Source organism: Dermochelys coriacea, chromosome 9, assembly GCF_009764565.3.
Source record: "Dermochelys coriacea isolate rDerCor1 chromosome 9, rDerCor1.pri.v4, whole genome shotgun sequence".
Classification (NCBI taxonomy): Eukaryota; Metazoa; Chordata; order Testudines; family Dermochelyidae; genus Dermochelys; species Dermochelys coriacea.
The window spans coordinates 806,489-827,470 of NC_050076.1; the positions used below are offsets into that span (position 1 = coordinate 806,489).

General features: G+C 45.5%; 1 protein-coding gene across 1 annotated transcript in view; it reads right to left on the minus strand.

Annotated features, from left to right (window-relative positions):
- BDH1 (3-hydroxybutyrate dehydrogenase 1) overlaps positions 1-20,982 on the minus strand; it is a 45,093-nt gene that overhangs the window by 16,812 nt on the left and 7,299 nt on the right. Inside the window, 3 exon segments of the mRNA XM_038417800.2 lie at positions 3,340-3,450; positions 7,476-7,548; positions 17,494-17,625. Of these exon segments, the coding sequence (XP_038273728.2) occupies positions 3,340-3,450; positions 7,476-7,548; positions 17,494-17,579 (270 nt within the window). The 5' untranslated portion in view covers positions 17,580-17,625.

Here is a 20,982-nt window from a genome sequence, read left to right on the forward strand (position 1 = left end):
CCACTGCCCCTTCTCCCTCCCACGGCTACAGAGCTACCTTGGCAGGCCCAGATTCTTCCGTCCCCCCACCTAACATGTTGAGCTAAACCCCACATTGACCAGTGCTGAGAAAGGGACAAAGGGTGGGATCCTGATGGCCAGGGTGGAGAACAAGCAGTGGCCAGGGGACACAAGGATGTAGTGCTGCTCCTCTGGAAAGGAGCAGAGTTACTTGTGCTGATCGCAGACGCCCTTGCCAGCAGACTATGCCCTTTTGGGGATACGGTGCATTGGCTGGCGCGGTACTCTGTTTCCATCTCCTAGTGCCCTCTGGAGCAGTATCCAGACATCCTGCCCTCTGGTATGTGGAGAGGAGATGCTGTCTATGCCATTTTCCCCATTGCATGCTGGCTCTACAGGGGCAAGATTTCAGCCCCGGATCTGAACCCTGCTGCTATCTTTCTGTTTCCCGGTTACACTCCAGTGCCCCTGGGCTATGACTTGGTGGCCCCATCAGCCTGGTCATGGTGGCCCTGCAGTGCAGCATTTTATCTTCGAGCCCTGGGAGTCTCCTGTGCCATCCTATAGGCCTCTCAATAAACTGTTCACATGCTCATTTGCTACCCCATTCCCTTGGCTACTACTCACCCCCAACAACGCCATAAGGCCTGAGCACGTGAGAGCAAAGCAAGCAAGGACTCCATGACACTCCTGGCAGCTGTGTAGATATCAGAGAGGTCCAATGGAGACAGATATGTTGCTGGAAAAATGCCTTCTTCATCTTGTGTCATCTGGCTCCTATAACTATCAACCAAAGAGGTGAAATAAGGCTGCTGCAGGGTGATGCTTGCTTGGATCCAAGCTGCTATTATCTTTGGCAAGGAATCAAAATGTTTGGAAGCACCTGGTTGTGAAATGATGCGTTTATAGAACCATGGTGGTAGATCCTCAGCTGCTTACTTGGTTTCCACTCATTCCTCATTCAAGACAAAATTCTCCCTGACTGCAGTTTGAGTTTCCCTGTGTAAAAATCAAGCAAGGAGCTCAGGGTTTGACCCCCATAGAAGTTTTTGACTAATTAAAAAGTAGCACCAGATGTTCATTGCACACGCTCTATTCATTTGCATATAGAGGAGGCCGGGGAAAAACATTGTCAATCAAACCTATGGCCTTGAAGTGCAGCTATACTCTGCAAAGTATACTCTGAAGTATTGCATTCATTTTCCATCAATCACTTCTAGATCAATTCACTTAATTTACATACTTCTTATTCCCACCTCTAGAAATTCTACCTGGGATCTGAAAACTGTGCTGGGTTTCTTTCTGCCTCTAAGATCATCACCAGTATAATCATTCTGTAATCAGAAGTTTGCTCAGTTTTGCTAATGATGCTTGAGGCATGAATCAAATTCAGGTCTCTCTCCCATAGTCCTGCAGAACCAGTACAGCTAACAACAGAAACTTGGATTAGTCCATAATGTCAGGATTTGACTTGAAGACTCACTGGGAGCAGATCTGCTGAGTAGGCTTTTGCCATTGTCACAGTCACTTTTCTGCAGATAACCCCCCTGAAGGCCTGTTGGCAGCACTTGCTATGGTCTCACTCTTTGAAGAACACACGAAGGGGAGTCTAGCAGAAAGTGCTATATTTAATTCCTGAGGGGGAGGCATTATGTGGAAAACGCTCTGCCGAGCATTGGAAGCTATTGGAGCCTCTTGTAGCTTCCAGAGCCACTGCCAGGCAGTTCAGGCCCAAAACATGGCTTATGTGGAAATTGTCACAGGCCAAGGGTTTCCAAAGTGACAGAGATTGCAGGTGCCCAGCTTGAGACACCATAAAGGATCCTGAGTTTCAGACAGTGCAGATCACCCACCCTCTGAACATCCGCCCCTTTAAGGTCTCTCCGGTTGGCAGCTAAAAACCAAGGCCCCCAAAATTACTAGTTGCTTCTCAACATTTTGGCCAGATCTGCCCAGGTGCTGATGTTCATTCTACATCTCTTTCATTTTTAGTATCAGAGGGGTAGCCATGTTAGTCTGTATCCACAAAAACAACAAGGAGTCCAGTGGCACTTAAAAGACTAAGTGATTTATTTGGGCATAAGGTTTCAAGGGTAAAACCCCACCACTGAAGAAGTATTTCACCCACAAAAGCTTATGCCCAAATAAATCTGTTAGTCTTTACGGTGCCACCAGACTCCTCGTTGTTTTAATCTTTAGCTCTGCAACAGACTACTCTGACAGACCATAATGTTCATCTTTTATTGCAAAGCTCAGTAGAAATACTCAGAAAACAAGCGGCCACTGTTCTGTCCTTCAGGTAGTTTTAAAACAAGCAACAGTTTCCATGGACCTACAGTACTCTTATGTTCTTTTGCTGCAGAGCCAGTAGAGGGAGCTGGAGTTAATAAATAAACCCCTTTTCCAGAGCTGCACTACCACAATTGACAGAGATGCTGAAAAACAAATTTCCTTCATTTGAAACAATGCAGGAGGGGGAAAAAATTATACAATTAAAAAAAATAAATGAAAAGGCAAAAACGAGGCAATTATATTAAAAACATTCTAAAAGTACCTGGCAGTGTCTCTTTGAAGCAAATAATTTGGACGTGGGCACAGTTACAGCTGATACATGCTTTAAAATAGGCAAACCACTCTTTGGCATCCTACTGAGAACAAAGTATGTTCTCACAGGAAACTGGTTGGCTTTGCTGCCATCCAGCAAAGGAAACCATTCCAGGGCCTCACGCTGACACAGTGGTCTGAATTCTGGCCTGTCTTACACCCCATTGAAACTCTCACTGTAATAAACAGGGAAATCAGGACAGAATTTGACTAAAATACCTAGGAATTGACTTCACTTCCATCAGTACTACTGCCTTCACTTGAGTCACTCCTGATTTACACTGGGGATTAGATGTACCTCTGATTCTGGAAAATAGTAAATTTGCACCATGTGTCATCTAGTCACCAGAGGGTCGGGGGGTGGGTGAACTAATATATCAAAATACACTTTAAATAAATAGGCTTTATCAGATTAGGTCCAAAGACCCAGCCCGGAATTGACTCCAACATTCTGATTTGAGACAGTCCCAAGTCACTGTGTCCAGTTTTTAGGTTCTGGCCCATTTTTAAATTGGCTCAGAGCAATAACATTTGGATCTGAATTCAGATGTGTAATTCCCCCAGATCTCAGGATGGGTAGCTCTGGGGTTCTGGTCCAGGCCCATCTCTGATTCTCATGGAAGTGAAACAAATGCTTGTGTCATTTCCTGGTGTGACACCCACGGATCGGAAATTGTGCAGTGTGTTACAATGCACGTGCGTTAGATGAAGGACCAAGCTCTTTTACTTCCCTACCTTAAACAGGCAGCCAGCAAAGACAATGAAGCCTTTGGAGTGCAGGTGTTTGGCTAAAGAGAACCCAAATCCTGAGTCACAGCCAGTAATGAGCACAGCTTTGCTACCAATCTGTAAAACGAGATAAAATAAATAAAACATATTGAAAGAGAATGTTTGAAACAAGTGAATTGCAGAGCAGGGATAAAACCCATATATGAGGTTAGAGGCATCCTCTCCCAGGGATGTCCTCCCAACTGTGGGCCAGTTGGTGGAATCTGGCACATCCCAAAGGCACCAAATATTAGCTCTTCACAAATTTCTGTGAGAGGCAGGGATTAACGTCACCCCAGACCGGGAGAATGGCTCAGCATCCAATGGTGATAGGCTCTAGCAGAACAGAGACCAGACAACCCCTACAGCAGTTCACATACATCTAGAAATAATGCCTGAAAATACGATAAAGAGTTACCAACAAAGCTCAGATGCTTTCCAAACCTTGAACTCCCTTGCTGTATTCAGGGTTAGCTGAACCGCGCAGGAATGAATAAATGCAATATGCAAACATGAATTTACAGCGGGAGAAATATGTCAATGTGATTAAAGAAAGGTTGTAGTTTAATCCTACTCACTGCTTGTTTCCTGTGGCCAACCTATAACACACAACCCCTCTAGTTACAGGTTTCAGAGTAGCAGCTGTGTTAGTCTGTATCCGCAAAAAGAACAGGAGGATTTGTGGCACCTTCGAGACTAACAAACTTATTTGAGCATAAGCTTTCGTGAGCTACAGCTCACTTCTTCAGATGCATTCAGTGAAAAATACAGTGGGGAGATTTACATTCACAGAGAACATGAAACAACGGGTGTTACCATACTCACTATAAGGAGAGTGATCTATAAGGTGAGCTATTACCAGCAGGAGAGCGCGGGGGGGGGGGGGGAGAACCCTTTTGTAGTGATCATCAAGGTGGCCCATTTCCAGCAGTTGACAAGAACATTTGAGGAACGGGGGGGAGGGGCGGAAATAAACATGGGGAAATAGTTTTACTTTGTTTAATGACCCATCCACTCCCAGTCTCTATTCAAGCCTAAGTTAATTGTATCCAGTTTGCAAATTAATTCCAATTCAGCAGTCTCTAGTTGGAGTCTGTTTCTGAAGTTTTTTTGTTGAAGAATTGCAACTTTTAGGTCTGTAATCGAGTGACCAAATACGCTCACATATATCACATTGGGACTGACAGAGCCAGAAGAGTACCCAGAAGTCACCTACTACAGGACAGGCCCAACAAAGAAAACAACAGAACGCCACTAGCCATCACCTTCAGCCCGCAACTAAAACCTCTCCATCATCAAAGGATCTACAGCCTATCCTGAAGGACGACCCATCACTCTCATAGATCTTGGGAGACAGGCCAGTCCTTGCTTACAGACAGCCCCCCAACCTGAAGCAAATACTCACCAGCAACCACACACCACACAACAGAACCACTAACCCAGGAACCTATCCTTGCAACAAAGCCCGTTGCCAATTGTGTCCACATATCTATTCAGGGGACACCATCATAGGGCCTAATCACATCAGCCACGCTATCAGAGACTAATTCACCTGCACATCTACCAATATGATATATGCCATCATGTACCAGCAATGCCTCTCTGCCATGTACATTGGTCAAACTGGACAGTCTCTATGTAAAAGAATGAATGGACACAAATCAGACGTCAAGAATTATTCAAAAACCAGATGGAGAACACTTCAATCTCTTTGTCACTCGATTACAGACCTAAATGTGGCAATTCTTCAACAAAAAAACTTCAAAAACAGACTCCAACGAGAGACTGCTGAATTGGAATTAATTTTCAAACTGGATACAATTAACTTAGGCTTGAATAAAGACTGGGAGTGGATGGGTCATTACACAAAGTAAAACTATTTCCCCATGTTTATTCCCCCCGCCGTTCCTTAGATGTTCTTGTCAACTGCTGGAAATGGGCCACCTTGATGATCACTAAAAAAGGGTTCTCCCCCCCATCCCCACTGGTAATAGCTCACCTTACCTGATCACTCTCCTTACAGTGGGTATGGTAACACCCATTGTTTCATGTTCTCTGTGTATATAAATCTCCTCACTGTATTTTCCACTGAATACATCCGATGAAGTGAGCTGTAGCTCATGAAAGTTTATGCTCAAATCAATTTGTTAGTCTCTAAGGTGCCACAAGTCCTCCTTTCCTCTAGTTACAATTTCAGCAGATCTCATAAGCTAAGCAGAATCTGACTGATTTAATATTTGGATGGGAAACCAGTTGGTTAATAAAGATATTATTTTGCCTAGCTATTTTTCATTATGAAGGTCAAAAAGGGAAAGTTAATATTCACTTCTCCTCCTAAGAACATTGAATGCCTAGAGGTCAGTGGTGGAGGATGTTCAAATCCCTGTAAGTGGTGCGTGAAGTGCTCTGACATCCTTTAGGAGCAAAGGAATTGACTCCGCCATTTTGATTAGATATATGCCCAGGCCACTGTGTCCAGGTTTGATGTGCTGGCCCAATTTGCGCCAGGCATTACACATAGAGAGGGTGCTGCTATCGGTACCATTAGTTAAGAACCATTTACCGTGGCCTCTGTTCAAAACTAGACACTTGGCTTCCCCCAGGGCACACTGGGGTTGAGCGACAATGGCATTAGTTAGTCCGACCGAACTCTCCGCAAGATTCCGTCAGCCACTTGGGGTTGGAGCAGCATCTGTGATTAATGCAGCCAGGAATTATTATAGTGTCAGGCCTGTGCCATGTGCAAATGCGGGAGGGTACAAGCAGCTTTCCCTTCCCTATGCCTGGCCACAAGCATACCGGGGAGCACAGCCCTTCTGGTGCTCCAGCAGATAGACACTAGCTGTCGGGAAGGAGATGAGGAGGGATGGGGCCATGCCCCTGATCAGCTAACAGTGCTATTTGTGTACCAAGGGGGGAGCACACGATACCTTCACTAAAGTGAGTGTGGGGGAGGGTACTGCTCAGCCAGCACACCCCAATGATTCCCAGGAGGTATTTGGGCAGGCTGATCTCGCTGTGCTCCTGAGGACTCCAGCAGGTGCATGGCTGCCCACCACTCAGGGCACAGGACAGAATCTGACTCTTAATTAACTGTAATTTACAGCGATACAAATAATTGTGCCTGGTATGGCCCTGGAGATTTTCTGTCAGAAAACACATTTTAAACACTGGCCCGTGGTGAGGGCTTGGGAGATGCACTGTGCACATGGAAAAATGCTACTTGGCATTTGCATGGCACTTTCATCCCAAAGTGCTTCACAGACCAAAATGCTCCCAGGCCCTGAAATCCAGACACCAGGGCACCCAGCACAGTAGGAAGGTGGAACTGTGACCAAGGACACTATCTATGGCAGGTCCCAAGACCAGAGCGTGTGAGCGATGCACAATCCTTGAAGTGCTGTATCCTCACCACAAGTGCTATTATTACCAAAAGTCAGTGGGCTCAGTACCAGAGTAACTGGGTCTGTGTTATACAGGTGGTCAGACTAACTGACGTAATGGTGCTGTCTGGCCTTAAAATCAAGGAAAGAATTTCACACATAGGGATGTGAAAGACTAAGTGACTTGCCCAAGGTCACCTAGGAAGCAAGTGGCAGAGCCGAGAACTGAACCTAGGTCTTCTGAGTCCCAGGCTAGCACCCTAACCACTGGGCAATGTGTCCGCTGTAAATCCCTGTTCTTCCTCAAAGTGCCACAGAACATATGGTCAGGTTTCGGAGTAGCATATTGTGGAGCTACACCAATTTCCACCAGCAAAGAATTCAGCCCCTAAAATCCACTCACAGAGGGCAGGATTATTGTATACAGTCCTGTATACAGTGTATAAACTTCCCTAGAGAGGAGCTTTCCATCTGGTAAGTGAGTTCATAATGTAGTGGAAAAAACACTGGTATGGGTGTTCAATTCCCCCATTAACAGCATGTGCTCTTCTCCGCCAATGGACACTACACACTAGGAAAGAATGTGGAATATGCTGGAGTGGTCCAACACTGGCTCTATAGTGCAGATCAGAGAGGAGAATTTTGTCACAAGGTTTCTATCTTTGTGTTAAAAATCCTAGCTTGTCAGAGACTGCTGTTTTAAAGTGCTGTCACACTCACCTGATCTATTTCACTTGCATAAGAACGTCTGCCACTTGGAGTCAAGAAAGGAAAGGAAAATCCTTGCGCAGGCCTGCAAGAGAAACGAGAACAATCAGACACAGAATCTCTCCCAGCCACCAACCTTGAAACCCCGGCAAGAGCCACAAAGAGATAATTTAGTTTTGCTCCTGTCCATGGCATAGGATGTAATCTAGAGGGCTTGGTCTGCAAATCTCCCTATACCTATTTCTTCTCCACTGCGTCAAGCATTTTTTCCCAAAAGACTTGATGCTATTCCCAGTAGCTGAAGCTGCCAGGATACAACTACTGAACCTTATAAAACAGCACTAATCTAACGCACACAAATACACCCAAACATGAAATAGACAGTACACAGAAAGCAGGTTTAGTAGCAATCATTCCACAGTCCAATAAAACTCACTGTTAGGAGACGGTCTGTGATATTCAGCTGAAGGCTTGGCTACGCTTGCGAGTTACAGCACAATAAAGGAGCCCCGGGCGCCCTAGCTCACTACCCGCCCACACTGGCAAGGCACGTAGTACACTCTGACTCCGCGGCTACAGCGCTGCTGTGTGAGTGGAATAACGTTTGCTGCGCCCCTGCTGGAGCGCCACAGCGCCAGTGTGGATGAGGTCTTGCATTACTGCGCTCTGATCAGCCTCCAGGAACGTCCCATAATTCCCTTAAGTCAAGTGGCCATTCTTGTCATTGTTTTGGAATCAGAATGCGGATATGCCCTTTGAAAGCTCCATTTCTGAAAACCAGCTGCTTATCTGCTTCAAGACAAAGCAACCATTAGTGTGGAATGCTGTGAGAGAGAAGGGGTGGCGGGGGTGGGGAGGGGGGTCTGCTGCTGTCTGAACTTACAAGACAGTATGCTGACATGCTCTCAGCCCCCTAAAACCCACCTCTCTCTCTCCCCTCACATACACACAACACACTCTGTCACACTCCACCCCACTCCCATTTGAAAAGCACGTTGCAGTCACTTGCATGGTGGGATAGCTGCCCATAATGCACTGCGCCCAATGCCGCTGCAAGGGCCGCAAATGTGGCCACACTAGTGCGCTTGAAGCCGTCAGCGTGGACAGACTGCAGCACTTTCCCTACTGCACTCTCCAAAGGCTGGTTTAACTCAAAGCATTCTACATCTGCAAGTGTTGTCATGCCCTTAAAATTTCCCTTACTCAGTTCTACCTCATTACCCTTAATTACAGCCCCTCCCATCCCCTAAATAACACCTCTCTTGTCCTGGCGTCTGCACCAATCAGACACTCTTATGGAGGTTTCAGAGTAGCAGCCGTGTTAGTCTGTATTCGCAAAAAGAAAAGGAGTACTTGTGGCACCTTAGAGACTAACAAATTTATTAGAGCATAAGCTTTCGTGAGCTCAGCTGAAGTGAGCTGTAGCTCACGAAAGCTTATGCTCTAATAAATTTGTTAGTCTCTAAGGTGCCACAAGTACTCCTTTTCTTTTTACTCTTATGGAGTTCTAATCAAAACTTTATATTAAATTATATAACTTTTTACTCTTATGGAGTTCTCACATCCCCTCTTATAATAACTAAAAGCTTGTGTGGCTTTGAGCCATGCCTGCCATACAGGTTACAATCCCCTCTGTACAGTTTATCTCCAGACATACTGCATTTCCAAATGCAGTGTGGCATGGAAGAGATGGTGCTTTCCACGGAACGAGCATCCATTAGGAAAGCTGTGTGACTGGCAACAACTCACTAGCTTAGCTCTTCCCTCAACTTACAATGATCGTTTAAAGCCAAGGCTCAATCAAACCATGAGAGCAATCCAAGTTCCTTACCCAAGCAATCATCTCTCCTTGGGGGCTGTGTCAGTTTCTTTGTTTCCTTCACTCACTATTATTGCTGCCTCTGGGCTGCATCTTGTTACAGTCTCCTGTTCTCTCCCCTTGGCTCCCTGCAAGTATTTCAGCTTCCCTCTAAAAAGAAAAGGAGTACTTGTGGCACCTTAGAGACTAACAAAGTATTTGAGCATAAGCTTTCATGAGCTACAGCTCACTTCATCGTATGCATCCAATGAAGTGAGCTGTAGCTCACAAAGCTTATGCTCAAATACATTTGTTAGTCTCTAAGGTGCCATAAGTATTATTTTCTTTGTGAATACAGACTAACATAGCTGCTACTCTGAAAGCTTCCCTCTGTGCTTCATTAGCTATGAAGACCCTGGCTGGGTCTCTCATACACTTTTCCCCAGGGAGCAGTGCTCTCTCTCTCTCATAAATTGGTTCAGCTACTTGCAAGCAGATTCTCATCAGATGCCAGAGGTCCCCTCAAACAATGCGTGTGACGCTGCTGCACTTTGTACAAAGATCTACACATACTCAGCTTCTTCAGCTGCATCTAGGGCTGGATGGAGCTGTGACAGGAAAGGGGCTACAAATCAGATGGGTAAGGTGGAAACCTCTCCTAGTTGGACAGAACTGATATTGGCAAGTTTGACCAATCGGGTTACTACAGTTCACCTGCCATTCCACAGGCCAGCTCCTTCTCTACCTCAGCTGCAGTGTCAAAAGCCCTGTGTCCGCTTGAAATAGCGGAAGCCAAGCGTGAAGAGGGTTAATTGCTGCGGAGGTCAGGCGCAGGTCACAAACTGGCTGTATCTAAGAATACTGAACTGAGATCCTGGCCTGGGGCTTTAATTTCTCTAGCTAAACCTTTATGTATTCTAGAAGCTCACAACCTTTTCATAATGTTCATCTTAGTTGTATGGAACACTTTTATTTTTCAAAGTCATCTTTCTTTTGCTATTTACTTAATACACACTGATTGACTGTTGTCCCTGTGCTGTTTGCAGAGCAGAGCAATCTTTTGCAGATTACTGTGAATTGGTCTACAATACTTCTCACTTAAAGTCATCCCAGGGAATGCCTTACTGCTAAATGATGAACTAGCATTTGGCTGAGCTCTCAAGGGTTAACACACTGTTAATGTAGCAAAAAGAAAAGGAGTACTTGTGGCACCTTAGAGACTAACAATTTATTAGAGCATAAGCTTTCGTGAGCTACAGCTCACTTCATCGGATGCATTTGGTGGAAAAAACAGAGGGAGATTTATATACACACACACAGAGACATGAAACAATGGGTTTATCATACACCTGTAAGAGAGTGATCACTTAAGATAAGCCATCACCCACAGCAGGGGGGGAAAAGGAAAACCTTCCATGGTGACAAGCAGGTAGGCTAATTCCAGCAGTTAACAAGAATATCAGAGGATCAGTGGGGGGTGGGGTGGGGGGAGAAATACCATGGGAAATAGTTTTACTTTGTGTAATGACTCATCCATTCCCAGTCTCTATTCAAGCCTAAGTTAATTGTATCCAGTTTGCAAATTAATTCCAATTCAGCAGTCTCTCGTTGGAGTCTGTTTTTGAAGCTTTTTTGTTGAAGTATAGCCACTCTTAGGTCTGTTATCGAGTGACCAAGAGATTGAAGTGTTCTCCAACTGGTTTTTGAATGTTATAATTCTTGACGTCTGATTTGTGTCCATTCATTCTTTTACGTAGAGACTGTCCAGTTTGGCCAATGTACATGGCAGAGGGGCATTGCTGGCACATGATGGCATATATCACATTGGTAGATGCGCAGGTGAACGAGCCTCTGATAGTGTGGCTGATGTGATTAGGCCCTATGATGGTATCCCCTGAATAGATATGTGGACAGAGTTGGCAACGGGCTTTGTTGCAAGGATAGGTTCCTGGGTTAGTGGTTCTGTTGTGTGGTGTGTGGTTGCTGGTGAGTATTTGCTTCAGATTGGGGGCTGTCTGTAAGCAAGGACTGGTCTATCTCCCAAGATCTGAGAGCGATGGCTCGTCCTCAGGATAGGTTGTAGATCCTTGATGATGCGTTGGAGAGTTTTAGTTGGGGGCTGAAGGTGATGGCTAGTGGCGTTCTGTTGTTTCTTTGTTGGGCCTGTCCTGTAGTAGGTGACTTCTGGGTACTCTTCTGGCTCTGTCAATCTGTTTCTTCACTTCAGCAGGTGGGTATTGTAGTTGTAGGATTGCATGATAGAGATCTTGTAGGTGTTTGTCTCTGTCTGAGGGGTTGGAGCAAATGCGGTTATATCGTAGCGCTTGGCTGTAGACAATGGATCGAGTGGTATGATCTGGATGAAAGCTAGAGGCATGTAGGTAGGAATAGCGGTCAGTAGGTTTCCGATATAGGTGGTGTTTATGTGACCATCGCTTATTAGCACCGTAGTGTCCAGGAAGTGGATCTCTTGTGTGGACTGGTCAGGCTGAGGTTGATGGTGGGATGGAATTGTTGAAATCATGGTGGAATTCCTCAAGAGCTTCTTTGCCATGGGTCCAGATGATGAGATGTCATCAATGTAGCACAAGTAGAGTAGGGGCATTAGGGGACGAGAGCTGAGGAAGCGTTGTTCTAAGTCAGCCATAAAAATGTTGGCATACTGTGGGGCCATGCGGGTACCCATCGCAGTGCCGCTGATTTGAAGGTATACATTGTCACCAAATGTGAAATAGTTATGGGTCAGGACAAAGTCACAAGTTTGCCACCAGGTTAGCCGTGACAGTATCGGGGATACTGTTCCTGACGGCTTGTAGTCCATCTTTGTGTGGATGTTGGTGTAGAGGCTTCTACATCCATAGTGGCTAGGATGGTGTTTTTAGGAAGATCACCAATGGACTGTAGTTTCCTCAGGAAATCGGTGGTGTCTCGAAATAGCTGGGAGTGCTGGTAACGAAGGGCCTGAGGAGGGAGTCTACATAGCCAGACAATCCTGCTGTCAGGGTGCCAATGCCTGAGATGATGGGGCGTCCAGGATTTCCAGGTTTATGGATCTTGGGTAGCAGATAGAATACCCCAGGTCGGGGCTCCAGGGGTGTGTCTGTGCGGATTTGTTCTTGTGCTTTTTCAGGGAGTTTCTTGAGCAAATGCTGTTTTCTTTTGCTAACTCTCAGTGGGATCAGAGGGTAATGGCTTGTAGAAAGTGGTGTTGGAGAGCTGCCTAGTAGCCTCTTGTTCATACTCCGACCTATTCATGATGACGACAGCACCTCCTTTGTCAGCCTTTTTGATTATGATGTCAGAGTTGTTTCTGAGGCTGTGGATGGCACTGTGTTCTGCATGGCTGAGGTTATGGGGTAAGCGATGCTGCTTTTCCACAATTTCAGCTCGTGCACGTCGGCGGAAGCAGTCTATGTAGAAATCCAGGCTGCTGTTTCGACCTTCAGGAGGAGTCCACCCAGAATCCTTCTTTTTGTAGTGTTGGCAGGAAGGTCTCTGTGAGTTAATATGTTGGTCAGTGGTGTGTTGGAAATATTCCTTGAGTCTGAGACGTCGAAAATAGGATTCTAGGTCACCACAGAACTGTATCATGTTCGTGGGGGTGGAGGGGCAAAAGGAGAGGCCCCGAGATAGGACAGATTCTTCCGCTGGGCTAAGAGTATAGTTGGATAGATTAACAATATTGCTGGGTGGGTTACGGGAACCATTGTTGTGGCCCCTTGTGGCATATAGTAGTTTAGATAGCTTAGTGTCCTTTTTCTTTTGTAGAGAATCAAAGTGTGTTTTGTAAATGGCTTGTCTAGTTTTTGTAAAGTCCAGCCACGAGGAAGTTTGTGTGGAAGGTTGGTTCTTTATGAGAGTATCCAGTTTTGAGAGCTCATTCTTAATCTTTCCCTGTTTGCTGTAGAGGATGTTAATCAGGTGTTTCCGCAGTTTCCTTGAGAGTGTGTGGCACAAGCTGTCAGCATAGTCTGTGTGGTATGTAGATTGTAATGGATTTTTTACCTTCAGTCCTTTTGGTATGATGTCCATCTGTTTGCATTTGGAGAGGAAGATGATGTCTGTCTGTATCTGTGCGAGTTTTTTCGCTATACTTCAACAAAAAAGCTTCAAAAACAGACTCCAACGAGAGACTGCTGAATTGGAATTAATTTGCAAACTGGATACAATTAACTTAGGCTTGAATAGAGACTGGGAATGGATGAGTCATTACACAAAGTAAAACTATTTCCCCATGGTATTTCTCCCCCCCACCCCACCCCCCACTGTTCCTCTGATATTCTTGTTAACTGCTGGAATTAGCCTACCTGCTTGTCACCATGGAAGGTTTTCCTCCTCCCCCCCCCCCCCCCCCCCCCCCCGCTGTGGGTGATGGCTTATCTTAAGTGATCACTCTCCCTACAGTGTGTATGATAAACCCATTGTTTCATGTTCTCTGTGTGTGTATATAAATCTCTCCTCTCTATTTTCCACCAAATGCATCCGATGAAGTGAGCTGTAGCTCACGAAAGCTTATGCTCTAATAAATTTGTTAGTCTCTAAGGTGCCACAAGTACTCCTTTTCTTTTTGCGAATATAGACTAACAGGGCTGCTACTCTGAAACCTGTTAATGTAGCCTCACACTCTACCCTGTGTGAGAGAGAGAGAGACCGCATTGCCCCTTTAACACTGTTTAGTTGCTGATCGATTAGGGAACATGCTCGTTTAAAGCTGCACAATGCTCCCTTAGAACGTTGTGGCAGTCGCCTGCTTTGTCCACTGCTTGCAGGAAGAGCAGCCCATTGGAGCTAGCTGGTGGGGGCTTGGAGCTAGGGTGGACCAGCAGCTCCCCATCAGCTCCCCGCCCACTAAGTTCCCTGTGTGGCAGCTGCTAGCTGGTTACCAATTGCCAGCAGTTCAGCTGACCCTCCCCCCACTGCCATGTACTGCTCCTGGCCTCTGCCTTGGAGCTGCTCCTGGTTACTGTGCGAGGCGGGGGGAAGAGGGACTAATGTCAGGGTGTCTCCCCCCCCCGCTCCTGCACCCCACTTACCCCTTCTCCATATAGAGCAGGGTGCGGACACGACCGGGCTCAGGACAGAGGGAGCTTGCTGGCCGCAGCTGCTCTCTCAACTTGCTGATCTACTTAAAAAGGCAAAGTACTTAGAGTGGTGTCAGCGTACTTAAAGGGACAGTGCGTGTGTCTCTCTCTCTCTCTCACACAGGGTAGAGCGTGAGGCTACATTAACAATGTGTTAACCCTTGAGAGCTCAGCCAAATGCTAGTTCATCATTTAGCAGTAAGGCATTCCCTGGGAAATATCCCACCTCAACCAAGCTTCACACTCATCATTGCTATATACAGTATTAAATTGTTTGTTTAAAACTTATACTCTGTGTGTGTGTGTGTGTATATATGTAGAGTTTTGTCTGGTGAAAAAAATTTCCCTGGAACCTAACCCACTCATTTACATTAATTCTTAGGGGGAAATTGGATTCACTTAACATCGTTTTGCTTAAAGTCGCATTTTTCAGGAACAGAATGACAACGGTAAGTGAGGAGTTACTGTATCTTGTTTTGTGGGTAGCCAAGTGAAATGAAGGTCAGTTGCTGATCAGTACTGATGCCAGCAAAGGAAAGTCCCAGCAAATGTGCATGACGCTAGGCCTCTTAACGTGCTTTTATGGTGTGAAGCAGGTTTAATCGCCCTTATACAACAACTGAATTCTAGCGAGCACATCAGAGACCTTTGACTCTACAGTGAACTGAGAGTTATGGAATTTAATTTGTCCTCTTTAATATATTATCTTTGATTAATTTATCTGTATGCAAATCTCAGACAGAATTGTCATGATTCAAGTGTGCAAAATGTTATCCCCTTGCGTTAAAGCATTGACTATGCAACAGCACTTCCATTCATGTCAATGGTGAGACTTCCATTGCAGCTCTGGCTAGCAATCCGTGTGTGCTTTAGAACATGCAGAGTAGAGAAACAAGGTGTGCATTTAGGAAACAGAAATGTATTGTGAACAAAGGTGACCGTAGCCCCACTGGACTCCTCCTGGGTGCAGGTGTCTGCCTGGGTGGAGCTGACTGCAGTATCTGGACAGTTTCATGCTGTTTGTACAAGAAATCTCTATAAAGTTTTTCAGTCTTCAGTGTTTAAAACTGTCACCTCCATGAGCCATCTGCAAAGTCATTAGTTACCAATGCCAAAGCTTCCAATGTTTTTTAGGGTCCAATCCCACACTCTTCACTCAGGCAACCCCCCACCCGCAAAGTCCAAGGCCCTCTGACATCAGTAGCTACTGCATTCATCCGATGAAGTGAGCTGTAGCTCACGAAAGCTTATGCTCAAATAAATTTGTTAGTCTCTAAGGTGCCACAAGTACTCCTTTTCTTTTTGCGAATACAGACTAACACGGCTGCTACTCTGAAACTTATCATTTTTGCTGCCCGTTTTTTAATCTTTTCCAATTCCAATATATTTTTTGAGATGGGGTGACCATATCTGCATGCAGTATTCAAGGTGTTGGTGTACCATGGATTTGTATAGAGGCAATATGATATCTTCTGTCTTATTATCATTGCTTTCTTAACGATTCCCAGTTCTGTTCAGTTTTTGACTGCCACTGAACACTGAGTGGATGTTTTCAGAGAACTATCCACAATGACTCCAAGATCTCTTTCTTGAGTGGTAACAGCCAATTTAGACCCCATCATTTTATATCTATAGCCAGGATTAATTAACTTTCCAGGTATGCTGTAAAGTACTTCTTTTTTCATGAAGAAGAGCTCGGAATCTCATTTCTCTCACCAACAGAAGCTGGTCCAATAAAAGATATTCCCTCCCCGAACTGGTCTCTCATTTTTCTTGAACATTCAGGGCTTGATCCAAGCCCATTGAAGTCAGTGGCAAGACTCTCATTGACTTCAGCCAGCTTTGGATCTGGCCCTGGTGGGAGGTGGATGAGGAACAGTTGATATAGTCAGCTGTGGGCACATTAGAGTTAATATTACTGTGACAGGTAAATATCGTGCATTATGAATTTGGAGGAGGACTTGGTTGTGTGTCAGTCCTCATGCCCTGATTCTATTGTTATAAAGACAGGTTTCAGAGTAGCAGCCGTGTTAGTCTGTATTTGCAAAAAGAAAAGGAGTACTTGTGGCACCTTAGAGACTAACAAATTTATTAGAGCATAAGCTGTGTATGAAGTGAGCTGTAGCTCACGAAAGCTTATGCTCTAATAAATTTGTTAGTCTCTAAGGTGCCACAAGTACTCCTTTTCTTATTGTTATAAAATACATTTTAGTTGTTGTAAAAGTGCCAAGAGGAAAGGACAGAGATTTCAGTGTAAATCTAAATAATTACATAAAAAAATATGTGAGTTCTAACACCAGTTCTTGTTATTTAACTAGAGTTGGAAAGATTCTTCATAACATTTAAGTCCTTTTTCAGGGCCTGATCCTGCAAACATTTGCTACTAAACATTGTCCCATTGATCTTAAAGGACTATTCACGGCAGTGAGCGCTATGCTTGGTCAGAAATGTTAGCTAGAATTGGCCCCAAAAGTGAGCAAATGCAGCCATTTTTTACACTATAATTTAAAATGAAATTCTGCCAGGCTAGAAACATCTGACTTTATTATCCAACACCTGTCTTTATTTATAAATCAGTAACATATTTAGACAGCATTTATGGGAATCAGGAGCTTAGACTCCAACCTAATTTTACAATTTGCTTTCTCCATTCAAATTCCTGAATTTCAGACCAAACCCTGCAGTCTTAGCCCAAGCCAGTTCTCACTGCGAGTCCGATTCTGGACTCATTTATTCCAGAACAAGTCCTGTAAAGTGAGGGGAGTTACTCTGAATTTAGACCAGTCAAACTCAGATCAGACTCTAGGTCCGAATTAAGAGGGTGTTTTGTCTGAGCCAGGATTATAGATCTATATGGTTAATCTTCTGCTTGCATTTAAAGAGAAACAACTTCATTACTTTGCCCAGGACATCTTCATAAACAATCCCCTCCCTCCCTTCCAAATTTCTCTGTTGTTTTATTTGGTTCAGTACCTGTTTAATAGAGTCACAGAAATACATTACAGCTGACGAACTGGGACTAACTCTTACAGACGCAACTGGTCCCTACTCACGCAAATAACTAATCCCATTGATGAAGGAGCAACGTTGGAGCCTTGATGTGTGTGTCATGCTAGCCCTCACACTCCCTCATGCCCCCCAGGTTCCTTACCTGAGACCATTTCCAATGTCCCTGAAATTCAGAGTTTTCACAGATAAAAGTGACAGAGGCCGGGATATCCTGGTAGCCAGCATCATTGCAATCCACAAACTGTACCAACAGCAAGCTCTTTCCCCTTTAGCTCTGAAACACAAAAAAGCACCTCTCCTTTATTTGCTCTGTACTTTTATAGTCATGCTGACTCCTAGTATTTTAACAATAAAATGAAGTCCAAAGTAGGCTCATCTTTTCCCCCCTCCACCCCACACAGAGAGATAAATAGCTCAAGTAATATCTATCAGTTTAAACTACTTTTTTTTTAAGCAAAGGGGTTTAAGCAAACAGAAAAGCAATGGATCATTTTACAAAAAAATCTCCATTTTCATTGATTTATTGCTTCCTGCATTTCTCTGCATTTTCTTAAACATTTAGAAAAAATTTAAATTAATTCCTCAAGTAACATAGTTTTAAGTCAGCTGTCTGAATACTTTACTGTTTTAATGTCAATCCAGTGTACTCAGCAAAGTTAAATCCTATATTTTCAAAACATTCCCTGGGCTTTAATGCCAGTGGTAGCCAGTTGGCTAAAAAAAAATGTGTGTGCAGCTCTTTGAAATGTAATGCCCCAAATGGTAATACACATCCAAGCCCAGGAAGTCACTGAAAAGGGTATTCTAAAAACGAAAACTGCACAAATGCAGGAGATAAGAACAAGGGGCTTTCCAAGAGTGAATCAGTTTTGTATAAAACAAAATCTGATCTAAATTTTCTCCTAAAACCTGAATCAAACCTTTTTTCTTTTAAGCTGGAAAATACTGGTTCATTTTTAATGTGTGTGTAGATAGATAGATATTTTATTTTACGCTTTTATTGCACTTCTGGGGTCTGTCTGGAAACAGAGGTTGGCCAGAAATGAGAACATTCCAAGAAAAGTTGGAGGGCTGTTGTGAGGGCCTTTACAGTTTGGTCAGAAGAGGGAAATACTGGAAATGTTGCAAAAAAGCCTGTTCTCTTGAAAGTTTGTGCTAGACAGCTTTACAAACTGAGGTTTGCCGGGTTCCAATAAGCATCTGAACTTTGGGGTTCTCGTACAGATCAAAGGTTCCTTCATTGCTCAGGTCTGTTCTGCCACCAATACTCAGGTGAGAAGATTAATGCATGAAGGTGAGAAGATTAATGCACGAAACTGACGGGCAATACATTTAGAAGAAAGGAGAGGAATGCCTTCTGTGGTCAGACAGTGGAGATACAGTGGCATGGGGGTGAGCAGCACTACTAATGCTGTCTAGATTTTTTAAAAAAATCCAAGAACATTTTATGACCATTCATAAAATCTGCATCTATGGAAGCAGAGATAATGATAACGAGGGTAATAAACTCTCAGGCTTCAGGGTATGAGCGTTTTGTGTAGAAGAATTTTAGCTCTATGTACATCATTGCACAACTGCCAAAGTGCAGAGCAGATGGATTTCAGCCCAGGTCACAGGGAGCCTGCGTGTCATGGGAAGGTTGCGAAGGAAGGGAAGATGATTGGGGTTTTCTCCCCTAATTTGTACTTGCTACTTCCAATGCTGTCCATCCCACCCCTTTCCATGGGTGGGAGAGCAGCTTCTGCCCATACTCTGCACTCCCCACTTGGTGTCATCTGTCTGCCCCACGCAGCCAGAGCCAGGAACAGTTGTTACATTAAACAGTGCGCTCTCTGGAATGACAGCTACCTCCCCTCTCTCCTCATGTGTCTCAGGAGAGTTAGCTGTGTTCCTGATGGTAATAAGGAGGGAAGAAGGTTATGGTGCATTCCCATTTGACTGGGAAAGGGGGCTGGTGTCTCCCAGTCGATTTCCTCTTCCTTGCTTCTCTTCCCGCTCTGCCCCTCCCTGTTACATCTGCTCTTCCTCCCATCCTCACCCCGACTGTATAGACACACTCAACTCCCCATTGTATCTGCTCTGCCCCGCTCCCATCCTCTGTTCTCTCTGCCTTCCCACCACTAAATCTGCTCTGCTCCTTCGCTGGAATCTGCTGTTCCCCTCTCCTCACCCTTGGTTGCCCTACCTGTCTCTCCCAACCCCCTCTCTGCTCTTCTCCAGGCCTGCTCACGCCCACAGGCTCCCTGCACTAGGGAGTGCCATGTGAAACGTACAATACTAGCTTGCCGACGCTCATATTGTTAATGGAGAGTGACCAGTCCAGTAAAACCTGCTTTGGAGCACAGCACGCAGGAGACAACAGTCTGTAGGTCTGAGCAGCAGGCCAGAGCCTGGCCAGGAAATGAGGACTCAATCCTGTGCGGTGCTGAGCACTCCAGAGGGATTAGCTGGGCAGTAGATACTAGAGCAGATGCGCCATTGGTCCCATGTGATATTGCAAATCCCATGTGCCTGCTCGAGATTTTTGTACCCAAGTCCCCTTGCAGTTAATTGCAGCTAGTTGTAAACCTGTTGTATTGATGGGAGAATAGCTTTAGAGCTGTTTCCAGGAGCAGCAAAGGGGTTCTCATTGAATGGGAGCTGCAGTGAGCCCAGAGAAATTGCAGGGTGATGCCCTAGTCCAGCAAGGGTGACTTTGCACCATGCATTGCGCTGTCAGGGCTTGGCCACATCAGCATCGTGACACAAACACGCCAGGCTGGTTCAGACTGGTTTGCCAAAGTCACAGCTGCAAAGGCCCGAGCCCCGCCTCCCCAAGGCAGGTTTCGATGCTGCTGTATCTGCTCCAAAGCCAGGTACCGTGGAGGGGGCAGGTCGGGGGCAGGCTTCCAATGTTCTTTGCTTAGCTTGTTATTTTCACTTTTACAAACACTGCAAAGCCGCTGGCTGCCGCACTGCAAAGTCCCTGACTGACCCTCCCCCCGATCTGTCCTAGTCATAGCTCCCGTGCGCGACCCCTCCCACCCCTCGGGTGCCCGCTCTGTAGGCAGGAGAATGTCTCTTCTCCAGTCTCTGCTGGGCCCAACCAGCCCGAGGCCCTCAGTGGGAAGAGGTGACACCTGGGTGCCTCAGGGAGGGGAGCGGGTTGAGGAGAAACAGGATGATTAGCTTGTCCCCCCTCCTCTTCACTCCCCCCCTACAGTATCTGTCCCCTCATTACTTCCCTCCTTGTACACCATGCCCCCCACCCCCGTTATGTTCCCCCTCACGGGGCTCCCCGGTCTCCACTTGTGTCTCTCCCTGCAAACTAGATGAACTGTGCTCCCAGGAACCCAGGTCTCCCCTGCCCCTGGGGCTTGGAGAGCTGCACACACACAATCAGGAGCCCCACAGGAAAGGGCGGATGGGTTGAGCCCACATCTGGGAGCCCTAGGCATTCTAGCCAGAGCTGCGTCGGCTCTGTGGTGAGTGTGAGCCCCTAGGGAACCATGGCTCTGCAGGGGCACATCACAGCCCCTCCCCCAGCTATAATCTGATCTCTCTCCACAAACCCACACCCTTGTTCTGAAATTACTGCTCCCCATAAGGGAGTTACTCCTTTGTCTCAGAGGCCTGCACTGGTAGTGTCCAA